Source organism: Triticum urartu, chromosome 6, assembly GCF_003073215.2.
Source record: "Triticum urartu cultivar G1812 chromosome 6, Tu2.1, whole genome shotgun sequence".
NCBI classification, from domain to species: Eukaryota; Viridiplantae; Streptophyta; class Magnoliopsida; order Poales; family Poaceae; genus Triticum; species Triticum urartu.
This window is the reverse complement of record NC_053027.1, coordinates 514,246,343-514,264,898: the sequence shown is the minus strand read 5'-3', so window position 1 is coordinate 514,264,898 and position 18,556 is coordinate 514,246,343. Positions and strand designations below refer to the sequence as shown.

Below are 18,556 nucleotides of genomic sequence, written 5' to 3'. Positions count from 1 at the left end.
CATCGTGGCCCCCCTGGAGCTCCACCGACCTCAACTCCAACTCCATATATTCGTGTTCGGGGAGAAAAAAATGAGGGAGAAGGATTCATCGTGTTTTACGATACGGAGCCACCACCAAGCCCTAAACTCTCTCGGGAGGGCTGATCTGGAGTCCGTTCGGGGCTCCAGAGAGGGGAATCCGTCGCTGCTACCTCTTGAGCACTGCGTTGGATTTTCCTGAAGAGGAAGGGATAATGCAGCAAAGTAGCGTAAGTATTTCCCTCAGTTTTTGAGAACCAAGGTATCAATCCAGTAGGAGGCTACGCTCGAGTCCCTCGTACCTACACAAAAACAATAGCTCAACGCAACCAACGTGCTTAGGGGTTGTCAATCCCTTCACGGTCACTTACGAAAGTGAGATCTGATAGAGATGATAAAGAATATTTTTGGTATTTTTGGTATAGAGATGCAAAGTAAAAAAGTAAAAGCAAAGCAATAATAAAGTGATGGAGATTAATATGATGAGAAAGAGACCCGGGGGCCATAGGTTTCACTAGTGGCTTCTCTCAAGAGCATAAGTATTCTACGGTGGGTGAACAAATTACTGTTGAGCAATTGACATAATTGAGCATAGTTATGAGAATATCTAGGTATGATCATGTATATAGGCATCACGTCCGAGAAAAGTAGACCGAAACAATTCTGCATCTACTACTATTACTCCACTTATCGACCGCTATCCAGCATGCATCTAGAGTATTAAGTTAAAAACAGAGTAACGCCTTAAGCAAGATGACATGATGTAGAGGGATAGTTTCATGCAATATGATAAAAAAAACCATCTTGTTATCCTCGATGGCAACGATACAATACGTGCCTTGCTGCCCCTTCTGTCACTGGGAAAGGACACCGCAAGATCGAACCCAAAGCTAAGCACTTCTCCCATGGCAAGAAAAACCAATCTAGTAGGCCAAACCAAACTGATAATTCGAAGAGACTTGCAAAGATAACCAATCATACATAAAAGAATTCAGAGAAGATTCAAATATTATTTATAGATAGACTTGATCATAAACCCACAATTCATCGGTCTCAACAAACACACCGCAAAAACAAGATTACATCGGATAGATCTCCACGAGAGAGGGGGAGAACATTGTATTGAGATCCAAAAAGAGAGAAGAAGCCATCTAGCTACTAGCTATGGACCCGTAGGTCTAAAGTAAACTACTCACACTTCATCGGAGAGGCTTGGATGATGATGTAGAAGCCCTCCGTGATCGATGCCCCCTCCGGCGGAGCTCTGGAACAGGCCCCAAGATGGGATCTCATGGATACAGAAAGTTGCGGTGGTGGAATTAGGTTTTTGGCTCCGTATCTGATCGTTTGGGGGTACGTGCATATATAGGAGGAAGAAGTACGTTGGTTGAGCCTCGAGGGGCCCACGAGGCAGGGGGCGCGCCCTAGGCGGGCGCCCTCCACCCTCGTGACCGCCTCGTGGCTTTCTTGACGGAGGGTCCAAGTCTCCTGGATCTTATCTGATGAGAAAATCACGTTTCCGAAGATTTCATTCCGTTTGGACTCCGTTTGATATTCCTTTTCTTCGAAACCCTAAAATAGGCAAAAAAACAACAATTCTGGGCTGGGCCTCCAGTTAATAGGTTAGTCCCAAAAATAATGTAAAAGTGGATAATAAAGCCCAGTAATGTCCAAAATAGTAGATAATATAGCATGGAGCAATCAAAAATTATAGATACGTTGGAGACGTATGAAGCATTCCCAAGCTTAATTCCTGCTCGTCCTCGAGTAGGTAAATGATAAAAACAAAAATTTTGATGCGGAGTGCTACTTGGCATAATTTCAATGTAAATCTTCTTAATTGTGGTATGAATATGCAGATTCAAAAGGTTCAAGACAAAATTTCATGTTGACATAAAATTAATAATACTTCAAGCATACTAACAAAGCAATTATGTCTTCTCAAAATAACATGGCCAAAGAAAGCTATCCCTACAAAATCATATAGTCTGGCTATGCTCTATCTTCACCACACAAAGTATTTAAATCATGCACAACCCCGATGACAAGCCAAGCAATTGTTTCATACTTCTGACATTTTCAAAACTTTTTCGATCTTGACGCAATACATGAGCGTGAGCCATGGATATAGCACTATATGTGGAATAGAATGGTGGTTGTGGAGAAGACAAAAAGGGAGAAGATAGTCTCACATCAACTAGGCGTATCAATGGGCTATGGAGATGCCCATCAATAGATATCAATGTGAGTGAGTAGGGATTGCCATGCAACGGATGCACTAGAGCTATAAGTATATGAAAGCTCAAAAGAAACTAAGTGGGTGTGCATCCAACTCGCTTGCTCACGAAGACCTAGGGCATTTTGAGGAAGCCCATCATTGGAATATACAAGCCAAGTTCTATAATGAAAAATTCCCACTAGTATATGAAAGTGACATAATGAGAGACTCTCTATCATGAAGATCATGGTGCTACTTTGAAGCACAAGTGTGGTAAAAGAATAGTAACATTGTCCCTTCTCTCTTTTCTCTCATTTTTTTATTTGGGCCTTTCTCTCTTTTTTATGGCCTCTTTTTTTCGTCCGGAGTCTCATCCTGACTTGTGGGGGAATCATAGTCTCCATCATCCTTTCCTCACTTGGTACAATTCTCTAAAAATGATGATCATCACACTTTTATTTTTCTTACAACTCAACAATTACAACTCGATACTTAGAACAAAATATGACTCTATATGAATGCCTCCGGCGGTGTACCGGGATATGCAACGAATCAAGAGTGACATGTATGAAAGAATTATGAACGGTGGCTTCGCCACAAATACAATGTCAACTACATGATCATGCTAGCAATATGACAATGATGGAGCGTGTCATAATGAACGGAACAGTGGAAAGTTGCATGGCAATATATCTCGGAATGGCTATGGAAATGCCATGATAGGTAGGTATGGTGGCTGTTTTGAGGAAGGTATTTGGTGGGTGTATGATACCGGCGAAAAGTGTGCGGTATTAGAGAGGCTAGCAATGGTGGAAGGAAGGAAAGTGTGTATAATCCATGGACTCAACATTAGTCATAAAGAACTCATATACTTATTGCAAAAATCTAGAAGTTATCAAAGCAAAGTATTACGCGCTTTCTCCTAGGGGGATAGATTGGTAGGAAAAGATCATCGCTCGTCCCCGACCGCCACTCATAAGGAAGACAATCAATAAATAAATCATGCTCCGACTTCATCACATAACGGTTCACCATACGTGCATGCTACGGGAATCACAAACTTTAACACAAGCATTTCTCAAATTCACAACTACTCAACTAGCATGACTCTAATATCACCATCCTCATATCTCAAAACAATTATCAAGCATCAATTTTTTTCTTAGTATTCAACGCACTCAAAAGAAAGTTTTACAAATCTTGAATACCAAACATATTATTATTAAGCAAATTACCATGCTATTAAGACTCTCAAAATAATCTAAGTGAAGCATGAGAGATCAATAGTTTCTATAAAACAAATCCACCACCGTGCTCTAAAAGATATAAGTGAAGTACTAGAGCAAAACTATAAATCTCAAAAGATATAAGTGAAGCACATAGAGTATTCTATCAAATTTCAAATCATGTATGGCTCTCTCAAAAGGTGTGTACAGCAAGTATGATTTTGGTAAACTAACAAGCAAAGATTCAAATCATAAAAGACGCTCCAATAAAAACACATGTCATGTGGTGAATAAAAATATAGCTCCAAGTAAAGTTACCGATAGAAGTAGACGAAAGAGGGGATGCCTTCTGGGGAATCCCCAAGCTTTGGCTTTTAGGTGTCCTTAGATTATCTTGGGGGTTCCATAAGAATCCCCAATCTTAGGCTCTTGCCACTCCTTGTACCATAATCCATCAAATCTTTACCCAAAACTTGAAAACTTCACAACACAAAACTTAAAGTAGAAAATCTCGTGAGCTCCGTTAGCGAAAGAAAACAAAAGACAACTTCAAGGTACTGTAACGAACTCATTCTTTATTTATATTGGTGTTAAACCTACTATATTCCAACTTCTCTATGGATTATAAACTATTTTACTAGCCATAGATTCATCAAAATAAGCAAACAACACACGAAAAACAGAATCTGTCAAAAACAGAATAGTATGTAGTAATATGTAGCTAGCACAAGATCTGGAACCCCAAAAATTCTAAAATAAATTTCTGGACGTGAGGAATTTATCTATTAATCATCTGCAAAAATAATTAACTAAATAGCACTCTCCAAATAAAAATTACAGCAGTTCTCGTGAGCGCTAAAGTTTCTGTTTTTTACAGCAAGTTCAACAAGACTTTCCCCAAGTCTTCCCAACGGTTCTACTTGGCACAAACACTAATTAAACACAAAAAATACAACCAAAACAGAGTCTAAATAAATTATTTATTACTAAACAGGAGCAAAAATCAAGGAATAAAAATAAAATGGGGTTGCCTCCCAACACGCGCTATCGTTTAACGCCCCTAGCTAGGCATAACAAGCAAGAATAGAACTAGGTATTGCCATCTTTGGTAGGCAATCCATAAGTGGCTCTCATGATAGATTCATATGGTAATTTTATTTTCTTCCTAGGGAAGTGTTACATGCCCTTTTTTAATGGAAATTAGAATCTAATATTCCCTTCCTTCATATCAATAATTGCACCAACCGTTCTAAGGAAAGGTCTACCAAGAATAATAGGGCAAGAAGGATTTCAATCTATATCAAGAACAATAAAATCTACGGGCACATAATTCCTATTTGCAACAATAAGAACATCATTAATTCTTCCCATAGGTTTCTTAATAGTGGAATCCACGAGATGCAAGTTTAGAGAGCAATCATCAAAATCACGGAAATCTAGCAAATCACACAAAGTTTTGGGAATAGTAGAGACACTAGCACCCAAATCACACAAAGCATAAAACTCATAATTTTTAATTTTAATTTTAGTAGTAGGTTCCCACTCACCATAAAGTTTTCTAGGGATTGAAACTTCCAATTCAAGTTTTTCTTCATAAGATTGCATCAAGGCATCAACGATATGTTTAGTAAACTCTTTATTTTGACTATAAGCGTGAGGAGATTTTAGCACGGATTGCAACAAGGAAATACAATCAATCAAGGAGAAATTTTCATAGTTAAATTCCTTGAAATCCATAATCATGGTTTTAGCAACATCTAGGGTTTTAATTTCTTCAATCCCACTTTTATCAAATTTAGCATCAAGATCAACAAATTCCGAATTCTTAGAACGCCTTCTAGGTAAAGGTGGATCATATTCAGTCCCATCATTATCAAGATTCATATTGCAAAACAAAGACTTAATAGGGGACACATCAATAACTTTTAGATCTTCATCATTATTTTCATAGGAACTAGAAGAACACGCTTTTATAAAGGCATCTTTCTTAGCACGCATCCTAGCGGTTCTTTCTTTGCACTCGTTAATGAAAATTCTCATGGCTTTGAGAGACTCATTGATATCATGCTTAGGTGGGATAGATCTAAGTTTCAAAGAATCAACATCAAGAGCAATTCTATCAACGTTCCTAGCCAAATCATCAATCTTAAGCAATTTTTCTTCAATCATAGCATTAAAATTCTTTTGCGAAGAAATAAATTCTTCAATATTAGATTCAAAATCAGAGGGCATCTTATTATAATTTCCATAAGAATTGTTGTAGGAATTACCATAATTAATTATTAGAGGGATTACTAGGATAAGGCCTAGGATTGAAATTTCCTCTATATGCGTTGTTACCAAAATTGTTCCTACCAACAAAATTCACATCCATAGATTCATTATTATTCTCAATCAAAGTAGACAAGGGCACATCATTAGGATCAGAAGAAACACTCTTATTATCAAATAATTTCATAAGTTCATCCATCTTTCCACTCAAAACATTAATTTCTTCTATCGCATGCACCTTTTTAGTAGATCTTTCAGTATGCCATTGAGAATAATTAACCATAATATTGTCTAGGAGTTTAGTAGCTTCTCCTAAAGTGATTTCCATAAAAGTGCCTCCCGCGGCCGAATCTAAAAGATTTCTAGAAGCAAAATTCAATCCGGCATAAAATTTTTGTATAATCATCCACAAATTCAAACCATGAGTAGGGAAATTACGTATCATTAGTTTCATTCTCTCCCAAGCTTGTGCAACATGTTCATGATCAAGTTGTTTAAAATTCATAACATCATTTCTAAGAGAGATGATCTTAGCGGGAGGAAAATACTTAGAGATAAAAGCATCTTTGCACTTGTTCCAAGAACCAATACTATTTTTAGGCAAAGATGAAAACCAAGCTTTAGCACGATCTCTAAGCGAAAAAGGAAATAGCTTTAATTTAACAATATCATTATCGACATCTTTCTTCTTTTGCATGTCACACAAATCAACGAAGCTATTAAGATGGGTAGCGGCATCTTCACTGGGAAGGCTGGAGAACGGATCTTTCATGACAAGATTCAGCAAAGCAGTATTAATTTCACAAGATTCAGCATCGGTAAGAGGAGCAATTGGAGTGCTAAGGAAATCATTGTTGTTGGTATTGGTGAAGTCACACAATTTAGTATTATCTTGAGCCATCGCGACAAACAAGCAAACTAACACACGAGCAAACAAAAAGCAAACAGGCAAAAGAGACAAATAGAGAAAGAGAGGGAGGATAGAGGAGAGAGAGAGGGCGAATAAAATGGCAAGGGTGAATTGGGGGGAGAGGAAAACGAGAGGCAAATGGCAAATAATGTAATGCGGGAGATAGGGATTGTGATGGGTACTTGGTATGTTGACTTTTGCGCAGACTCCCCGGCAACGGCGCCAGAAATTCTTCTTGCTACCTCTTGAGCACTGCGTTGGATTTCCCCGAAAAGGAAGGGATGATGTAGCAAAGTAGCATAAGTATTTCCCTTAGTTTTTGAGAACCAAGGTATAAATCCAGTAGGAGGCTACGCTCGAGTCCCTCGTACCTACACAAAAACAATAGCTCAACGCAACCAACGCGCTTAGGGGTTGTCAATCCCTTCACGGTCAGTTACGAAAGTGAGATCTGATAGAGATGGTAAATAATATTTTTGGTATTTTTGGTATAGAGATGCAAAGTAAAAAAGTAAAAGCAAAGCAATAATAAAGTGATGGAGATTAATATGATGAGAAAGAGACCCGGGGGCCATAGGTTTCACCAGTGGCTTCTCTCAAGAGCATAAGTATTCTACGGTGGGTGAACAAATTACTGTTGAGCAATTGACAGAATTAAGCATAGTTATGAGAATATCTAGGTATGATCATGTATATAGGCATCACATCCGAGACAAGTAGACCGAAATGATTCTGCATCTACTACTATTACTCCACTCATCGACCGCTATCCAGCATGCATCTAGAGTATTAAGTTAAAAACAGAGTAACGCCTTAAGCAAGATGACATGATGTAGAGGGATAGTTTCATGCAATATGATAAAAACCCCATCTTGTTATCCTCGATGGCAACGATACAATACGTGCCTTGCTGCCCCTTCTGTCACTGGGAAAGGACACCGCAAGATCGAACCCAAAGCTAAGCACTTCTCCCATGGCAAGAAAAACCAATCTAGTAGGCCAAACCAAACTGATAATTTGAAGAGACTTGCAAAGATAACCAATCATACATAAAAGAATTCAGAGAAGATTCAAATATTATTCATAGATAGACTTGATCATAAACCCACAATTCATCGGTCTCAACAAACACACCGCAAAAAGAAGATTACATCGAATAGATCTCCAGGAGAGAGGGGGAGAACATTGTATTGAGATCCAAAAAGAGAGAAGAAGCCATCTAGCTACTAGCTATGGACCCGTAGGTCTGAAGTAAATTACTCACACTTCATCAGAGAGGCTTGGATGATGATGTAGAAGCCCTCCGTGATCGATGCCCCCTCCGGCGGAGCTCCGAAACAGGCCCCAAGATGGGATCTCGTGGATACAGAAAGTTGCGGCGGTGGAATTAGGTTTTTGGCTCCGTATCTGATCGTTTGGGGGTACGTGGATATATATAGGAGGAAGAAGTACGTCGGTGGAGCTTCGAGGGGCCCACGAGGCAGTGGGCACGCCCTAGGGGGGCACCCTCCACCCTCGTGACCGCCTCATGGCTTTCTTGACGGAGGGTCCAAGTCTCCTGGATCTTATCTGATGAGAAAATCACGTTTCCGAAGGTTTCATTCCGTTTGGACTCCGTTTGATATTCCTTTTCTTCGAAACCCTAAAACAGGCAAAAAACAACAATTCTGGGCACGGAGGGCTCAGAATTAGTAGAAGCTTGTAGCATGTTCTCTTCAAAAAACAACAACAGGCGGACACTCAGAGATGTAGTGACCAGGTTTCTTGCACTTCTAGCATGTTCTCTTCTTGTGGTCATGAGTAGAAGCTTCATCATTTCCTGAGCTGGATCGTGAAGACTTTCTGAAGCCTTTCTTTTTGGTGAATTTCTGGAACTTCTTCACAAGCATAGCAAGTTCCTTTCCAATGTCTTCAAGATCACCAGAACTGCAGTCAGATTCTTCTTCAGATGAGGAAACAGCCTTTGCCTTCAAAGCGCGAGTTCGGCCATAGTTGGGACCATAGATATCTCTTTTCTCAGATAGCTGAAACTCATGTGTGTTGAGCCTCTCCAGTATGTCATACGGATCGAGTGTCTTGAAGTCAGAGCATTCTTGAATCATCAGGGCTAGGGTGTCAAACGAGCTGTCAAGTGATCTCAGGAGTGTCTTGACGATTTCATACTTGGTGATCTCAGTGGCGCCGAGAGCATGAAGCTCATTTGTGATGTCAGTGAGGCGATCAAACGTGATCTGAACATTCTCATTGTCGTTTCTCTTGAAGCGGCTGAATAGGTTGCGAAGGACACTGATCCTTTGATCTCTCTGAGTTGAGACGCCTTCGTTGACCTTGGAGAGCCAGTCCCAAACTAGCTCCGACGTTTCCAGAGAACTCACACGGCCATACTGTCCTTTGGTCAAATGACCACAGATGATGTTCTTGGCAGTAGAATCCAGTTGAAGGAACTTCTTTACATCAACAGGGGTGACATCTTCACCAGTCTTGGGAATCCAGTTCTTGACGACATACCATAGATCGACATCAATGGCTTCAAGATGCATGCGCATCTTATTCTTCCAGTAGGGGTAATCAGTGCCATCGAAGACAGGGCACGCATCGGAGACTTTGATTATCCCTGTAGTCGACATAGCTAAAACTCCAAGTGGTTAAACCGAATCACACAGAACAAGGGAGTACCTTGCTCTGATACCAATTGAAAGTGCTAGTTATTGACTAGAGGGGGGTGAATAGGCGATTTTTATGAAAGTCTTCAAAACATGGAAGTTTTGAAGACAAACGATAGAAATGAACCTATTAACATGCAGCGGAAGGTAGACTACACTAGGCAAGCCATAGTCAAGTATTCAATGAAGTGAAAGCATGAAGACTATTAGCAGCTAGGCAGTATGGATTAGGATGGAAGATAGTATGAATCCAATCAAAACAAGTAGTCACACAGTGAACTCAAACAGATAATGCAAGCAGGCAATGACTTCAGAAGACAAACTGTAAGTAAAGAGAAGGAAGAGATAGAACCAGTTGCTTGGTGAAGACAAAGGATTTGTTGGACCAGTTCCAGTTGCTGTGACAACTGTACGTCTGGTTAGGGAGGTTGAGATTCAACTCAGAAGACCGCGTCTTCACCTTGTTCCCCTTGAGCTAAGGACACTTTGTCCCCGCCCAATCACTCTGGTAAGTCTTCAAGGTAGACTTCCAAACCTTCACAGACTTCGTTCACCAGCAATCCACAATGACTCTTGGATGCTCATAACGCGACGCCTAACCCACTGGAGGATTCACAATCCTCAAGTGTAACAAGTCTTCAGATCGCGCGGACAGAAAGACATCAGTGATGCCAAACACTCTTTGGGCTCTGGGTGTTTTGGGCTTTGTCCTCGCAAGGATCTCTCTCTCAAATGCTTTGGAGGTGGGTTGCTCTCAAACGACAAAAGTCATGCACTAACTCTGAGCAGCCACCAATTTATGGTGTAGGGGGTGGGCTATTTATAGCCACTAGGCAACCCGATCTGATTTGTCCGAAATGACCCTGGGTCACTAAGGAACTAACACGTGTTCCAACAGTCAGATTTCAAACACACGCGGCAGCTTGACTTGGGCTACAAGTAAAACTGACTCATCCAGCTCTGGATAAGATTTGCTCTCATTGTCTTCGCTTGAAGACATAGGATTTGGTTGAGCATCACTTTAGTCACTCTGACTTTGTTCACTTGGACCCCACTTCTAAGACTCAACAAAGAAGAAAATGAAACTACGAAACAACTATGTCTTCGCGCTCCAAAGACTTCATGCGATGTCTTCTCATGGCATAGTCTTCAATGTGAATATCTTCACATACCACCATTATCTTCAATGTCTTCACACATTTTTAGGGGTCATCTCCGGTAGGTAAACTGAATCAATGAGGGACTACTACCTGTGTTATCCTGCAATTCTCACAAACACATTAGTCCCTCAACCAGGTTTGTCGTCAATACTCCAAAACCAACTAGGGGTGGCACTAGATGCATGTACAGTTCCGAACGCCGACTTGATGAGAAACGCAAAGGGAAGACGTCAGTCTAGGCGTCATGGCAATGACATGGACCATAGCCAGATGAGAGAACCAAGGCGATGACGTGTTTGCAGGTGTCCTGGACATTCACGTAGGGAATGCCCATATCGAGCCAACAACACCGCATGATATTGATATATCTGTACTCGCTATGTCTATTTATATTTGTACTCGTCATGTGTACTTATATTTAATTTAAATTGAATCTCTTTGTATTATTGTACTCATGATGTTAACTTCAGATAATTAATGTAAATTGTATCTTTTTGTATTTTTAAATTAATTTTTATTTGCATTTGTATTTGTGTCTTCCTCATAATTTATATTTGTATGTTTGTGTGCAGGTTATGGCTAAAGTGCCAGTGCTTTTGCAGGGGCCCCATGACACGGGCCACCGTTGCCACCTATTTTTGAACCCAAATACTAAGCATGATTATCGAACTTTCAGACTTTGAACAATAAAGAAAACATGGTCAATACACAATTCTTTTCTTGCTCACCATGACGCTTATGTACTACTTGGTTTTTCTACGCTCACATCATGCGAAGACCAATTATGTTCGGAACCATCCTTTTTGACATCCCTCGTTAACCGGTGGAGACCTGAAACCCACACCTTTCACTTTCGTTTTGGGGAGCTTACACCTACACTAAAAGATGTTTCTATGATCACTGCTCTACAAATTAGAGGTGAGCCGTTAGTCTCTCCACGAGTATCTCCATCTTGGATATTAGATATTGCGAACCATCTTGGAATGGCAATGACAGAATCACAACGTTCTGGTGGCCCTTGGGGCATCCCACTCGCCTGGCTTCGTGATAACTTTCATACTTTATTTAGCTACGCCGATCCTGAGACGAGAAAAAGACATCTGTTCGCGTATTTGTTGTGGCTCCTTGGGACTCTGCTTCCAAATTCACATGGGGACGTAGTTCTCCCTGGTCCCATCTACATTGCAGAGAATATGGTAGATGAATCTTTTCCCAAGTAGCCAAAATACAACTTTGGTTCTGCCATGCTATGTCATACATATAGAGGCTTGTGTGATGCTACACAAAAAACTTCTTTCGCACAAAAAGCTCCGTTACTTTGTGTTGCCTACGAGTTTCTACAGTTGTGGTCCTAGGAATACCTCCCTGTAGGACGAACTCGTATACTAAATCTCGTACACCCATATGACTGTAGCGAGGGTAACAGTGCAACTATGGCCACCAGGTGCACAATTTGTTTACAATGTTTCTATGTGCACGACATACTTGATGTTAATTGGGACAATGAGGACACCCAACGTGGACTCAACACAAGCATCCGGGGAGCATCGCATGATCATGACGACACAGTTACATCATTAGTTACAGAGTTCTTCGGAGGGGACGTTATTGGCCCATCTTTTATCCCCGAGGAGTCACAACCATACGCCTACAATTACGCTTCAGGTTCGCAACAAGGATTTCAGACTCCACCACCTACGCAGGAGTCGCAGGCACATGAAGCCGAAGTGGAGTACGGCCGCGGTCTTCCTGTAACTCGACCACCTAATCACTTGTCGCTTTCCGGTCCTATGGAAAGGCCAGGTGGTCATCGTCGACTATGGTGATTCATCTATCCACGTGTGCAACCCATTGTATCTACATATGTCAGTATCAGACTTTCCGATTTAAACATCTATGTATGCGGAAATAAGAATGTAGCAGTCAAAAACAATGTTTCCCGCCTATATCTCCCGCCATACTATCCCGCTTCACTCTTTGGCTTATGTTAGGCCGAAATGATTTTTTTTTATTTTGGCTGATGAATACTATGCAACCATTGCCCATCTTAGACATTGAAAAAATATATTTTTGCGCAACCCTTTCGCCTCAATATTTTCCCGCCAACTCTTTCCCTTCATATGTTCACGCCACCCATTTCCCGCCAACCCCTTCCCGCCATATCTTCCCGCCACCCATTTCCTGCCATATGTTCCCGCCATACCGCAGTCGTTATTTCCCGCCATTTTCTCCTCTCTACCTATAAAACCCCCTTCAGACGGAGGTGCATAAGCATTCCAGTGTAGTGTAGTCGAGATGTCCCACTATCCTTTCGATCATAGTTTTCATCCTGCGATGAGCAAGACTCTTCTGAGGCTAGCTACCGATTTCAGGATGGACAATAGGGTAGTTCCATGGGACGAACTCACCGGTAGTGACACCATAATGAATGAGTTGTTTCATGAATTACATAGGTCTAGGTGGCCTGAAAGGACGTATGAGGAGGTACGTAAAGAACTTCTTAGGTTGCATGTAAGGTGGAAGAAGGTAGTGGAGCTGAAGAGTGAAACTTTCAGAAGGACTGCAGGAAAGCATCCATTTTTATGGACCGACAACAGCGAGGACGAAAATGATATCTTCATGCTGCCGCTTCCGGGTTCTGCATCGTCAAAGGACAAGAGTTCTGCATCGTCCAAGGGCAAGAGTACTGCATCCCTGAAGGGCAAGAGTTCAGCATCGTCCAAGGATAAGAGTTCTGCATCCTCGAAGGGCAAGAGTTCTGCATCGACAGAGGATGACGATGATGCCTTCATGTAGTTTTTAAGCTGTATTCCAGTTCTACCGTTTAATTCAGATGTACTTGCATTATTAATTAGTTTGTACTCTCTTATTGTACGCCATTATGTTCTATCTTAATTTTATTTTGTAGTTATTGCACGCGATGTTCGATAATTAGTGGAGGGAAATAAAATGCCACTAATTTATTCTAAAACTATATTTTTTTCATTATGACATGGTACAACTGAAAATAAGATACATCGTATTATTGAAATAAAGCTACATTTAACTACTGAAATAAAGCTACATTAAACTGCAGAAATTAAGATACAAACGATTGCGAAATTTAAAATACTACCACATGAATCTACTGAGTCCAGCATGGATATTTTCCTTTTCCATCGCCAGTTTCTTTTGCTGTCTTGGCCTCACGAGCCCTTTCTTTCTTTCTCTGTCTCTCCGCCTCACGAGGCTCCTTTCGCTGTCGTTCCTGCTCCTCCATGCGACGAGTCTCTTCCCTGTTTTTCTTTTCTAAATCCTGGAAAAAAACGGTGTTGCTCCGCATAGTATTCTTTTAACTCTCTCTCTTGCTCTGCTTTCTCCTCAGCTTCCGCCTTCTCGCGTCGCTCTTCCACATAGAAACTATTCCATGCTTGGCGACTTCTTTCACGAATCTCAGTCACTGCCCAAGCCGTCATCTCCGTGTCAATCCAACGATAGTACATGCATAGAGGCGGAGGAGACAACAACAAGAAACAAGAATGTTAATAAAGAATCAATCAAAATACCAACAATATCTATTCGTGATGGTTAAAGCATACCGGAGGCTTGTCGTACTCTGAAATAGCTACGGGTGGATCTTCCTCATAATTGGCGCACATGAAAAACTTCATGTCCAACCAATCTGAAAAATCCGTCACCTCCTTCACCTTGTAAAGATCGCCACACCAACACCGCAGGACTGCCACTCCCGGAGGCAAACTTGCATTCTTCATTTTCCTCGGCCTAATACTTTGATCCGAGCAAGGCAAACTCATACCCACTGAAAAAAAAGCGGACACACTTTGCACAGTGGCGATTTTGAGGATGGCTGGACGACGGAAGACGAGAGCCTCAGTGCCTTGTTTTATAGGCTCGGACGACAAATGATGCCGAGAAAATAGGCGCGAACAGACGAAATGTTAGACAAGAAATATACGTCATTCAAACAGTGTAGAGGAGCACCGCGGAGTGTCGGCACAAGGCGTCAAAAATGCACCTAGCGCACAGCATCGGATTCCCGCCCGTGCAAATGAGCGTCGTCGCGTGGGAATCCTTGCCGTCTGCCACAACACAGGTTGTCGGGCCGCATGCGTGGGAATCGTTGTGTGAGAATAAATCACCGCAGTCTGCAACAGGGACGCTGTCGCGCGTGCAGCGGCAACAGAGGTGCCACCTACAGGTTCCCGCGGCGTGTGAGTAATTCCCGCAGTGGCGTCACATCCACTGAGGCAAAAGAAGCAAAAGCCGGAGTGATTCCCGGGCAGCAGCAGGGCATCAGCATGGCAAAAGTAACCAGTGTCGGCACAAGGGGTCAAAATCCAGAGATTCCCGCCCATGATAATCAGCATTGCACGGGAATCAGCGTCGTCTAAGTCCTTGTCGTGCGTGCAGCATGAACAGCAGGGCCGCCACCTGCGGTGGCGTCATGGCCCATGCCTCGGCGCGCGCGCAGCAGGGGCTGTCGGCCAGGGAGCGGCAGTGGCAGCGCTCGCCGCCTCGCCCGATGGCGGCATGGCCCACCACTCATGGCCCGTTTCGTCCCAGCTACGCCACTGTGCAGAAAACCGTTGTGCCCCGCGCGGCCGCCTCCTGCCGTGGCGGCAGGGCCCGCCGCCTCCTGGTGTGGCGGTAGGTGCCATGTGTCGCCTGCCGCGCCTGCCGTCACTAGTGAGGGGGTTCTTTTTGACAATTTTATCCGCAAGTGGTCTTTTTTGACAATAGCGTTCGGTAGGAGGTCATTTTGAACAAAAAATCGTTTTATAAAGCCTCCTTTGTGAAACTGCCTGTTATCGATCAATAATGAATCATTGGGACGGTGGATGTGCGTGCGCTGACATGGTTTTATAGAGCCCTCGTGCCTTTGGGAAATACTGTGCTATCGGGCGATCATGAATCATTGTCAGCGATCAGTAATGGTTTTTTTCCTGATCTTGTTCTTTTTTGTAGACGTCAAGATTCTTTTTTTTATATGCAGTACAAACGCATATACTTACATACACACACATACACTTATTTGTATAAATGCATACGCGCATATCCTATGTCCATGGGCATCTTTGAAATATTGAATCGGCACAACATTCGGAGATTCATGAAGTCGCCACATGCGCCTCTTGATCGATGAAAACGTCTCATCACACTAGACAAGCATCACCGAAAAACATGAAATAAATCCAAGAACATATGAACACTAGTGCCAAGTCTACGACTTGAACCCTGGTACGTCACTTCCACCACAAAAAACCTGACCATCCGAGCAACACTCAGTTCGTCTATATACGTCAAGATTAACATGTTGGCAAATGATAGGGCAGTCGCTGTTGCAGCCAGCTGTGTCTGCATTTTTTAAAGTTCATGATTACTTTTTACATTTTGAGAATATTTTTGAATCCACAAAGATTTTTCAAATTCATGAACTTCTTTTAAATCATGATTTATTTTTTCAAATGCGTGAACATTTTTTTGATTCCGCAACCTTAAAAAAATCGTGAACACATCAAATTCATGAATATTTTTTCCAAATCATGAACTTCTTCAAATCTATAAAAGAAACCAAGCCTTTTTTTTCTGTGCTGGTGGAGTCTTTCTTTCCACAAGATAGAGCGAGAAAAAAGCCACAAGCAAAGGACCGGGCGTCTCTGGAATTTGTGTAGTCGTATAGCCGGATCTTGCAAAACTTTGGCAAATAGTAGTACCAAGCAAGAACTAACACAAGTCTCCTTGAAATATGTACAGACCATGGATCTAATTAACTGTGGATCTCTCCGGCTCTGACGTCCGGAGTGAAAGACACACCGACCAGCGGATTGAACCGGAAAAATGGTCGCAGACAAAGTGCAGAACTAGCTAGAATACGATCCACTTCGTGGCAGCTGCGCTGCTCCCGTCGGCGGCGTCGATCGTCCTGGAATGCGCCAGCGAGCATCCGTCGACGGCCTTCTTGCCCCCGGTCGCCGCGCGCAGCAGCTTCGTCCAGAAGCTCGTCGCCGGCTTCTCCCTCCTCCTTCTCATCACCAGCACCGCCTCGTCGCCGTCCACGGCCACCACCCGCTCGTGCCGCATCAGCAGCGACGGCCTCGCGGCGCGCCTGATCTCCCGGTGGAACCCGGGGCTCGCGGACCCCGACGACGCGCCGGTGGACGCCTCCGTGGACGACGCCTCCGAGTCCGAGTCCGAGCAGCAGGAGGAGCGAGAAGCCGCCTCCCCGCGCGCGACGACGGACGGCAGCGTCGCCGAGGGCGAGAGGCGGGACAGGCGCTCCCGCAGGCAGAGCGGGCACACCCCGGGCGCCCCCTGCCGCCAGTGCCGCCGGCACGCCGCGCCGTCAACCTTGCTCAGCTTCTTGCCCATCGCCATCCGCGCCAGTAGGATCGACCACAGGATGTCACGGCCGGTCAGCGAGTTCTTCAGGTAGAGTAGTAGTAGTTGTTGTTGTTTGTGCGTCAGGGCGCGGGTGTACGTGTGGGCATATATACTACTCCCGTTGGGTCAGGTGCCGTTGGGCTGCGCGGGTGAGCTTCGTGGATGTTGCGTGGCGATCGGGATGGCTGGCTGGCTGGCTGGCCATGGCGTGCGTACGGAGCCTGGCTGGGTCCTGGCTGGCGGCGCGTGCGCGCGGGAGGGCCGGGCTGTTCCTCCCACCGGCAGCGGCACGGTGGCAGTGGCAGCCATGCACGGCTTTGTCTTTGTTCCTTTTCACTTTTGAGAATCTTTTTACTTCTCTTTGTAAAAAAGGGGTCTTTTTGGAAGCTTCCCGCCGGGGATCTTCATTCATGTCCTTGGGTTCCACGGCGGCCGGCGGGGAATTTCGCTCCGTTATCGCCGCCTCTTGTTGGGTTGCTTTCCGCTTGACTTGTTTTTGCGACTCTCGGCAGTGCCGGAGCAAGGAGATGTGCCAATAGCAATCGGGATATGGGTCACCGCAGAGCCGTGACGTTGATGGATGAGTGTGTGCGTGCGCTGTTGCACTTGCACTGGCATTGCACCTGCCGGCAAAGAGCCGGAGAAACTGCTGTCCGTGTTGGTTAAATGACGGGGACGTGACAGTGCCCATCGAGGAATATATGGAACGGACTCGATGTCGATGATTGATTTTGCGGATGCTATTTGGCGAACATTAGTCGGGAGCCGGATGCTGGCGAACCTCCTCCCTTACCCCCTGCCATCTGATCTGGCTGCACAGATATTGACGCAAATACTTCTTTTTGCGGGTAGACATTGACGCAAATACGACGCCAAGTCTTCGTAATGGCTCCGTTCCATGCCTCATTTCATAGGGAAGCCCAAAGTTGCTCTATTTCATTTTATTTCACTTCCTAGCACTTTCTATCATTTAATATCCATCCATTTGGTCTTATTGACATAAGAGATGTCAGCTCTTTGAAAGAGTTCATCGTAAGTAGTTTTCTGATGAGCGTCCTTTTTTATTATTTCTTTTAAAAAAGTGCGAACTCGTGCCCTGCTACAGTTTATCCATGCACTCACTAGTTGGGTTACAGAGGTCCTAGTGAACACTTTGCACTCAAACACATTTATGTATTCGAGTTAACTTGTTTTTAAATATGTTTTTCATTTGAGAAAAATCCTAAAAAATTCTGAAATTTCCCATTGTTTGAAAGAACAAAAATCCCTATTTTCAGAGGGGATTTCCCCCCTAAATTGCCATGTGCATTTTTATTATATGTAGCATGTCATTTTTAATGTCTTTTTAATGGCCCTGGAAATTTATTTATTAAGAGCATGACATTTTAATAATTATTAAATGCCATTTTTATTAAGAGAATGTCATTTTTATTATTAAGACCATTGCATTTTTATTATTGTTAAGATGGCATTATTAATTTGTCAATAGGATGGCATTTTAATAATTAAGAGCATGGAGTTTTATTATTAATAACATGGCATTTCTATTATTAGGATGATGATGATTTTATTATTAACAGGTGCTAGTTTTATTATTGAGGGCATGGCATTTTTATTAGTGTTGACATGGCATTTTTTATTATAAATATGATGGCATTTTTTATTTTAGACGATGGCATTTTTTTGCTTTAAATTGCATGGAAGTTTTT

At 43.0% G+C, this 18,556-nt stretch overlaps 1 protein-coding gene across 1 annotated transcript; it reads right to left on the bottom strand.

Moving 5' to 3' along the window:
- Positions 1-16,122: 16,122 nt before the first annotated feature.
- Positions 16,123-16,945, bottom strand: LOC125512566. Its single transcript, XM_048677661.1, has one exon. The coding sequence runs from the start codon at positions 16,839-16,841 to the stop codon at positions 16,332-16,334; it is 510 nt and encodes a 169-aa protein (XP_048533618.1). The 5' UTR covers positions 16,842-16,945; the 3' UTR covers positions 16,123-16,331.
- Between the last annotated feature and the right edge of the window lie 1,611 nt (positions 16,946-18,556).